At 55.9% G+C, this 9,624-nt stretch overlaps 1 protein-coding gene across 1 annotated transcript in view; it reads right to left on the bottom strand.

Annotated features, from left to right (window-relative positions):
• Positions 1-9,624, bottom strand: part of CRTAC1 (cartilage acidic protein 1) — a 130,809-nt gene that overhangs the window by 14,558 nt on the left and 106,627 nt on the right. Inside the window, exons 7-10 of the mRNA XM_006756581.2 lie at positions 7,475-7,620; positions 4,919-5,055; positions 861-943; positions 56-156 (exon numbers count right to left, since the gene is read on the bottom strand). Of these exons, the coding sequence (XP_006756644.1) occupies positions 56-156; positions 861-943; positions 4,919-5,055; positions 7,475-7,620 (467 nt within the window). The remainder of the gene's footprint in view (positions 1-55; positions 157-860; positions 944-4,918; positions 5,056-7,474; positions 7,621-9,624) is intronic.

The following is a 9,624-nucleotide window of genomic DNA, read 5'->3' as shown; positions in this document are numbered from 1 at the left end:
AGGCCCAGGGGACCACCCCGGGCTGGGCTCTGAGGGTCCCCCAGTCCATGCACACCTGATTCCCGCGGAAGACGGACAGCGGCTGAGCCATGGATTCTCCGTGGGACAAGATCAGGTCCAGCATCCCATCTCCATCAAAGTCTGTCACCACACCCCCTGCAACAACACGGACTGCGCTCTGGCCATCGGCTGGGGGACCCCCGGGGCAGCCGAGTGGGGAGGTGCTGGGCCTGGGACTGTGGCTGCCACCCCCACCCTCCCCTTTCTATCAGGCACCTCGTGCTAGGAATTCACGGAAGACGGTTCCCTTTCCTTCGCTGGGGCTTTGGCACGGGAATGGGGGGCACTATTATCCAGACCATGAGGACTTCCTTCTGGCCTCTGTGTTAGACACGCCTGTGATACTGGCACAGTTTTTATCAATCTACTAAGTCTTTGCATACACATGGTCTCCTTGGGTCCTCACTACTCCAGAGAGGTGAGAAGGCAGATGTAATTGGCCCCATGTTACGGATTGGAGAACAAGACCCAGACCAAGTACCCTTTCCAAGACCGCTCTGTCTCTGACACCAGGCTGAGCGCCAAGAGGGGAGGGGCTAGACTTCAGGACCCCAGCCCCTCCTTTCTATCCCCACCCCCAAGGCATCGCCAGAGAACCTACTGCCCACAGATTCTCAGCCGGCCCGCCCCCAGCTGCCCTGGGACTGGGAGAATGGACCACCCCCTCCTCCACTCTTGCCCCTGCTCTTGGGTCTTAGCCCTCAGAGTGGGATTGGCTGCCTCATCCTTCCCTCCCTCATCCCAGACAATGGGAAGCACTCAGACAGGGGCATGCAGGCCGAGCCCTGAGGTGCCCTCACCTGTTCCCCGGCCCTCAGGCTCCAAGGCATCGCCAGGATTAAGCTCCTCAATGAGGGGGTCACCGTGTTCCCTGCGGATGACGCTGTAGGAGAAGAGACAGGCTGTTCATGGATGAGTAACTAGCTGCAGAGGCCTGAGTCGGCCCCTGGACCTAGAGACCTACTTCTTACTCCAGTCTCGGCCCCTGGAGCATCGCGGGTCCCACTGTGCAGGGGCTGCCACCTGCATGCCTACGGGGCCACTCTTGGTTCACAGGCCCTGGCCACACCCTGCCTGTTCCCTTCTTGGGTTTGAACTTAGATTGGTAAAAATGGATTTTTCCTTTCCTAATGGATGAGTTATAGACAGCCTGGGGAAGGCAGTTGATGGATGGAGAAGGGACAAGGACACAGCTACCTTCAAATGCCCTTCCCTTTCCTTCAAGTGGCTCTGGGTTTTCAAGTTCTGGATGGTACCCAGGGTTCAACTCCGCCCCCCCTTGCCCCCCCAAGTTCTCCCTGGTCGTCCCACTAGAGGCAATGCCTTTCTGCTCTGCCTTTATCACTTGCCTGGCCTTTATCACTTCCTGCCTTGTGTTAAAGCTTTGTATGAATGTGTCTTATCTCCCCGGTTAGACTGTGAGCTCTTTGCAGGCTGGGACCATGTATTATTCATCTTTGCATCTCCCACAGCATCTAACATCGTGTCTGGCTCTCAGAGCGCTCCAAGCACACGTCTGTGGGATACACAGATGAATTTCAGAGGCAAAGGGAGGAAATGGGGCCCTTTGGGTTGCAGGGGTTCTGTCTGTGTTGACTGGGAATCACAGTAATATTTGTTCCAGAAAAGTCCACTGCAAAAGTCCTGCTCTTTCTCCACAGAGCTGGCTGCTGCCGATGGCCATGAGCTTTCCTCTCTAATTTTACTCACTCGTTAGATTCTCCCAACCTTGGGTGCTCTACATGTGTGGCACAAATCTGGGGGCGAACAGGGGGCTAGGGGGGCTCTTAATTACCCCCCCCCAACACACACACACATTGCAGGTGACTGTTGTCCGCCCAAATCACAGAGTCACCAGAGGGCTGCGTTGTGGCCAGTGCTTTCAGGAGGGGACTGGGTCCCCTGAGCTGGAGCCTATGGGGTGTGGATGGCAGAGAGCATTGGTACAACTGCAGGGTGCCTGCAGGGTGAGCAGATGCCCTGAGTGATGTCCTCCATCCACATGGGGCGTCTGTGCTGACCCATGTGAGCAGCGTGCCTGGGTGCACTTGGCTGTGTGCACACCTGCTGGAGGTGTGCATGCCCTGGCCTGCTAACACCCACTGTCCCTTTGACTACTTGGGTCCTGCCGACTCTGCCCCATCTGGGCAGACACACCCTTTGGTTCAGGTGACCAGGCAGGTAAGGGTTCCCGAGGATAAAACCCCGCAGTTCCATTGCATGTATGTATTCGCTGAACAAGTTCTTCTGCAGCAACTTGTGTGTGCTGGGCATGGCGTGGGGGCCTGTGGCTATGCTGTGTATCAGGGGGGAAGAGCTCAGGACCCATGACCACAGGAAACCTCATGCAGAAAGAGTGCCGAAGGCCTACAGGGAGAGGGGCGAGGGGAGGGCAGAGCTGGGCAAGCTCATCCAGGTTTGGGAAACCGGGGCAGGCTTCCCAGGGGAAGGGCTGAGCTGAGACAAGCATCCTGAGTCCATGGCATTCAGACGTAGAGGCAGGAGCGAAGTAGAGGGTGTGGGCAGCATGAGGGTCAGGGGCTGGCACAGCCCAGAACGGAGAGGAGCTGGGGTGCCTGGTGCCTAGTGGTAAACGGGGAAGTCCGAGTGTGGAGGCCGGGGACAAAGCTGGTAGGTGTGGGATGTGCTGAAGAGGAGGCTTCTGAAAGGTTTCAAGGGGAAGAGGGGCGTGGCCAGATTTGCCTTTTCAACTGCTTGCTCTGCAGGACTAGACACAGGGAGAAGGCTGCAGGTGGGCACAGGAATCCCCTAGCAGCGGTTCTCAACCTGTGGGTCGCGACCCCTGAACATACATCCCGCATATCAGATATTTACATGACGATTCATAACAGTAGCAAATTTACAGTTATAAAGTAGCAACGAAAATCATTTATGGTTGGGGTCACCACAACATGAAGAACTGTATGAAAGGGTCGCGGCATTAGGAAGGTTGAGAACCACTGCTAAGGGAGAGAGTGGGGGTGGCAGAGGGTGGAGAGATGAGAACAGACCAGAGGCGTGGTGTTTAGATGGGTAAGTGGTGTGAGCGTGTACGTCCAGTCAGTGCCTGCTGTCCTGCCGTTATTAACAGGGCCCCTTGTGCTCTCATGAAGCTTCCGGTCTGGTGCTGCATTCTGTGGTCGCCCTGAGCGTTGCTGGAGGACGTGCAGACGCAAGCCCGGTGAAGCTTTGAGGCTCCAGGACCTCCTACACGGAGACCATGTTCCATTCAGGACAGGGACGGGTCGGGGCTAGATTTCCAGTTTCCAGCTGTGTGGGGGCCTTGGGTGCTCAAGACCCAATCATCTGCCAGGGGGTTTGGGGCACAGCCATGTCCCTGGGAAGTGACTTCCATGGCTGCTATAGAGACTCAAACACGTGAATTCATGGGGCAACTGCGTGGTGACACTGTCTGAGGACAGCCCTGTGCCAGCTGGCCCTTGGGCAGGCCGGTGGGTAGAGGAGGTGTCTGGGTTCTTGGACCTCAGAGATGAGAGCGCTGGGCTCCTTGGTGATCAGGGGCCCTGGCAAGCGACACTTTATTAGCCTGAGAAGGAAAGCAGTGTCTCTGTTAACGAGTAATTGATCTTCCGCAATTAATCTGGAAGTTGTGAATAAGCTTTTTGCAAGGCACCTAATTAGTAAATCTGGTGCCTCCGGGGGGTGATTACATCCAGTCAAAGATTGATGCTTTGTTAATACTTATATTTTAAATGCACTTAGTCACAGCTCTCACCTTTTATTAATAGTTGGGACCCTCCTGGAGGAGGGGATGGGACCTTGGGGAGCCCAGCAGGTGATCTGGCCCATTTCCTGAATCCAAGGCCCCTGGCCTACCCTTTTCTCCCCACCTGGTCCTGAGCCCCATTAGCATGTTCCATACCAAGGACAGGGCCATCTTGGTTCGCAGGCTTGCTCCCCAACAGTGGTTCTCAAACTTTATGCCTGATGCCTAATGCACTTGTTAAAACTAGACATTCCACCTGGCTGGTGTTGCTCAGTGGTTGGGCATCGAACTATGAACCAGGAGGTCACGGTTTGATTCGGGTCAGGGCACATCCAGTCAAGATTGCAGGCTCGATCCCCTGTAGGGGGCGTGCAGGAGGCAGCCGATCCATGATTCTGAGCTTCCTGGGCCTCACATCCTGAGATTCTGATTCAGGAGATCGAGGTGGCCCCTGGGCTTCTACTTTAAGTAAGAACTCGGGGTGACCCAATGCCAACATTCTCCTGACCCCTCTTAGATAAGGGCTGCCTCCACAAACCCAGTCCTGCCTGCTTAGGCACAATGCCCAGATGCTTACAGATTTCTTTCACTCGGTCACTTCATGTACTCATCTACCATTAAGGTCTCACCCAGCATTTCTCAAAGGATGTCTTGCAGACCACCAATCCCAATAGAAAAATCTTTGAAAAAAATATTTTGTGGTCAAATATTATTTGGAATATTTTATCCACCTTTTGGGAGATAAAAATACTTATGGTCATGTTAAAGGCTCTGAGAAGTCCTGCAGTAAAAAAAACAAAAACCTGCCTGTATTTGCTTGACTCAAGCATACTTAAACAGATTTGACTCTGTAACCGCTTTTTGTGTTTTTTTCTGGGCACACTTTGGGCCACATCCTTCTGCCCACTATCCGCCCACCCCCCTACACCAGGAGGCCCACTTGTTACTCAGCATTCACCCTCCATGCCTGCAACCTCTTGCTCAATCTCTGTTCTTCCCTCCTCTCTGCTCCTTCTTCAGGGTACCATCTTCCACCTCAGCCCTTGGGACGCCCCTTCTGAGTCCTGCACCTTCCTCCTGACCCCCTAGCTGCCAAAGGTGAGTGGGCATGAGCCTCATTGTAGCGTCTACCGGAAGAGGCGGTTGGCTGAGGAGCTTCGGTGGGCGAAGTTGTTGAAGAAGATCTCTAGCTCCTGGTCGTTGTCAAAGTCGGCGGCGATGACTGTGCGGACAGGGGAGGGCATGGAGAACTTGGGTGAGGCGATGTCCTGGGAGGAGAGAGGCTTCAGGTCAGCAGACAGATACGTGGGAGAATGGGAGCGGGTGAGAGGGCGACTGCCCCTTGTGTGGGTGTGCATGCACCAAGATGAGGCAGCTCGACCTAACGCCTCCTCTCTCACCTCCCAGGTAAGGAACCTGGGGGGCTGTGCTGAGGACCACGGAAATCTCAAGCTGCTTGTGGAACAAGGAGGGAAGAGGGATAGTTCCAATTCACATCAGTGAAGCGCTGGGCTTTTCCTGATTGCTATCACATGTAGCCTTCTCACCCTCACCTGAGGAAGCACAGACATTAGCATTCCCATTTTACAGGTGAGGCAACTGAGTCCTGGAGAGCCCATAGTCATAGCTAGTAAGTAGGGCGATAGCCAAGGCTTCTGATTCCAGGTGCTGTGCCCTTTCTGGGACACATCCTTACTCCTCCTTGTGAGAGTCAGAAGCTGGGTGGATACAGAAATTGGAATCCAGACTTCTCCGCTGATGAGCTGTGTGATCTTAAGGCAAGTTACTAAACCCATCGGATGCCACTTTCCGCATCGGGGAGTAGTAACAGTGGCCCGGGTTCGAGGGCTGCGTGTAAAACGGCTGGCACAGAGCGGGCAGGGCTAGCTCTCCGGCAGCCTGTCCTGGCCTTGCTCCTGCTCTCAGCCTCATGAAAGGGGGCAGAGGCTGCCTTCGGTTGCAGTTTTGCTGTCTCTGTTTGATTATGTTGTTTCTTGGGCGTCTCTTGACATTTTTAAAAAGACATTTGCTTTGGAAGGTTGCAAAGGTGCTTGTCCATGGCTCAGGGGGACCCCAGGCTTTGGATAGCCCAGCTGGGACCCCAAAGTGTGGACAGGGCCTAGAAAAGGGTCCCAGGTGTGGGGCTTGCCTGGGAAATAGGAGGAATGCTGCCTAAATCCCAGGGCCCACGTGGAGAGGGCTGGGCAGGGCACTGTGGTGTTTCTGGGAGTGCCCCTCTGCCCCTTGCCTAGGCCTGCCCCTGGGCCCCGTACTGCAGGCCCTCTCCGTTGGCTGCAGGAGTGAGCGGCCTGGGACTGCTGGCGAGCTGCCTGCTGTGGGGAGGCCAAGGAGGGAGGCTGTCCCCATCAGCTCAGTAATGAGGCTGATGAAGAGCCCGGCCAGCTGGCCAGGGAGGGCTGTGCAGGGCCTTAAGAGCTGGGGAACAAAGAGGACTCAGTATCTCCAACTCGTTATTATGCTATTGATCCTGTAAAGATGGAAACCTGCATAGCCCCCGTGGGGCTGACCCCTGGGATGCCTGGGCTTCCAAGATAATGTATGTAAAGTGCTTTGTGCAGTTCCTGGCCCATGGAAGGCACTTGATAAATGTGGCATCTGTTGTTGTTGTTATTATTATTATTATTATTATTATTGCTCCTGTGAGCTCTGGGGAGGCGCCATCAGAGGGTTGGCAGGGTTCGGCACTCTCGGCACTGACACCGGGGCTGGGCCGTTCTTTGCATCCCTGGCCTCTGCAGACTAGATGCCCGCAGCACGCTCTGCCATTGGTGACAACCAGGAAGACATTGCTCAGTGTCTTCCGGTGGGGTCAACATTGCTACTGGTTGAGAACCTGAGTTAGAACAAAAAGCTGAATACAAATCATCCACATCCCAGGATCAGTGGCCCAAGTTCAGGGCACACCTCCTCCCCACCCAGCGAGCTGGCTCTTCAGCCTCTGCAGGGAGCGAGCAGCTGGGCCTGAGCACCCCAGGGTGGCTGCCTACGGGTAAGGAGCTGGTGGAAGTCACCCCAACACAGGTGCCTAGAGACTTCCCTGGGACCATGGAACCTCAGGCAAACGCTGGAACTTTCTCACTCCCTTAGGGGTTTTTGGCAAGACCCAGGGACCTCCAGGGCAACCCTGACTCCCCAAGATCAGCTTCAGCCACCCACTACCCTTCTCGAGAAAGCCCCGAACTCCAGCTCATCAGGCTGGTGGCACCTCCATGACCTTCACAGAATTCGTGGCATCCCCGTCTATCTGGCAGCTCAGAGAGGGCACACAGAGTAGAGGGGCTTGCCCACCCTCTGCCCTTTGTCCTTAGGGGGCAGCTGTTGGATCTGTGGCCTCAACCTCCTCCACCCCACTCCCCACTGTACCCATGGCCGGAACCTCATTTTGCAAAGCTCAGGCAGGGGCTACAGATGGGGTTTTCTGCCGCACCCAGAGCCTCCTTTGCTCTGCCCACCTTGGGGGGCTGCCCTCCCTCCTCTGCTACTGGCTCTCTCTGCTCCGGCCACTAGAGATGCTATAGGAGCCAGGGCCAGAGTCCATCGTTGTCCCCCAGATGCTACCTTTCTTGTGGCTCCCCACCCCCACTCCCAGGCTCTGCCTGGTGGGAGGCACAGGCGGGGCTGCAATCCCAGGACTGCAGGGTGGCGGAGAGAGAGGCCCCTTCTTACCCGAAAGCGGACCTTCCCGTGGGCGCTCATCTGCAGATAGAGGCGGTGGGGGCCGTTCCAGTTGCCGTAGACAATGTCCACCTTGCCGTCGCGGTTGAAGTCCGCCAGGGCCACACCTCGCCCGTGCTGGTGGGGGTCGTCCACACCTGGGAGGGACGGAAGGAACCCTCAGGGCGGCGCCCCTGTGGCTCCAGAGACACTAACTTCGGGGGGCTCCGTGATGGGCAGCAAGGGTGGTGGCTCTCTGCTGCCCCCGCCCCTTGGGATGGGGAGACACAGTTGCAAGTCTCAGAATTTTTCCATAGGGGTGGGAGGTGGGATGGCCGTCCAGCTGCAAAGGAATCAGAACCTTGTCTTCAGGCATCATTTGCCCAGCAGGCACATTATTTTTACTCAGTTTTGGGGCAGCCTGGGGGAGACTCGGGAAAATTCTGGAGCACTGAAGCTCTCCCAGCCACCCCAATACTACCACTTGGACACATTAAGTTGACCAGCACTCTTCCGCTTGTCTCTCAGTGGCTGTTGCTGCCTGGGGGGTTGGGGAGCGGGGAGGACAGGTCCCCGCCCACCCTGGCTGGTCTTTATCTGGTGCTCTCTGCCTCTTACTCATAAGCACTACCATTCCATGTTCCTTTCGTTCCTCAAATGAACCAGCTCTTTCTAGCTCTTGGGTCTTTGCTCAAGCTGGTCTCTCCTCCTGGAATGCTCTCTTCCCGGCTCGTGGGTCCCTGGCTCCCTTGTTTTCCTTCTGCGATTAGCCACCAAGTCACCTCCTCAGGGGAGCCTTCCCTGGTCACTCCCATGAGAACAGCCCTTCCGCCCACTCTGTCTTCTCCCCGACAGCCCCCTCCCCGGTTTTTTCCTTCGCTGTGCAGATCACACGCATAATCACGTTCCTCTGGGCTTCGCTTGCTTAGGGTCAGTTTTCCTCCTGGTCCTCAGAGACCGTCTTCGTACTCACCTGCGTTCACACGGCATCTGTCTCGGTGCCTGTGGTGACTTAGTCGCTTTCAGTAAATACTTACTGAATAAATAAAGAGGCATAAATAATTCACCAGGAGGCAACTGGGGATGTTGGTGACAGCAGAGGAAAGACCGCACCATGACAGAGAAGCCCGCAGCGTGCCCTGTGCGGTCTGGGGGGCAGAAGCTGGTGTGCCCAATGTCACCTGCTCATGCTGCCCTTGAATCTGCCAGTGGCCAGTGGGACAGAGCTGATCCTGGGGGAGGGTGGAGGGGGGTTTTGCCCAGGCAGCCTGGCCTGGCTTGCGCAAGGCAGACACGTTCCCTCGGGCCAAGCCCGGAGCTGAGAGATGGTGGATGCAGCTCTAAATACCCACGCTGACTCTTTCAGGGGGCAAACTGCTGTTGGTCATCAGGCCGTCAGAGATGGCAGGCGACAGGACAATCAATATAATGGGGAGTGGGAATCACAGAACCGAGGACACAGGGAGCTCTTGCCAGCTGCAAACATAGAGAAACTGAGGCCGGGAGCCAGGAGAAGGGGGGTGCCGCCCACCCAAGGGCCTTGCAGGCTGAGCATCCTCTGGGAGAGAGGGTGGAAGGATGGGGGTGGGAGATGCGGGGGAAGAGGCAGGGAGAGCCAAGCTTGAGAAAGAGGGTTTGCAAAGAAATGGGGGTGGCCTCCAGCCTCTCGGATGAATAACCCATTAATTCTCTGCAGAACCCCCAGCCCTAACGCCAGTGGCCTTTTGTGTTGGCCCATTTCTCTCCTACCCAAGAGGCACCTTGACAAGGAGCTGGTTCCCTTTCACGGGAATAATCGGTACCGGCTGCATTTCACAGCAGCATCTGTTTGGGTGATGAATGCCCTCTTGACATGTCTTGTTAAACCCCGGCAATCATTCTGACTTTCAATTACGGGGCCTCGCACCTTTCCTCTCTCCTCCCGCCTGCTACCTTCTCCCACTCCAACTCGTTGGCTCACCTCTGCTTCCATCTCTTTAACACCTTATCAAATCCTCTAGGTTCTTTCCACCACCACCTCGCTTTCATCTTATGCTTTTCAGCAATGAGAAAATTTGCTGCCAGAGTGTACAGCTCTAGGAGGGGCGAGCTGATGGGGAAGACAGGCCAGGGGAGCTGCCTCCAACTTTAGCTTTGCCTGGAAGGAGAGGGAGAGGCAGGAT

The sequence above is a fragment of the Myotis davidii genome, unplaced genomic scaffold (assembly GCF_000327345.1).
Source record: "Myotis davidii unplaced genomic scaffold, ASM32734v1 scaffold332, whole genome shotgun sequence".
NCBI lineage: Eukaryota > Metazoa > Chordata > Mammalia > Chiroptera > Vespertilionidae > Myotis > Myotis davidii.
Note: the sequence above shows the minus strand (reverse complement) of the source record. Positions and strands in the feature narration are given on the sequence as shown.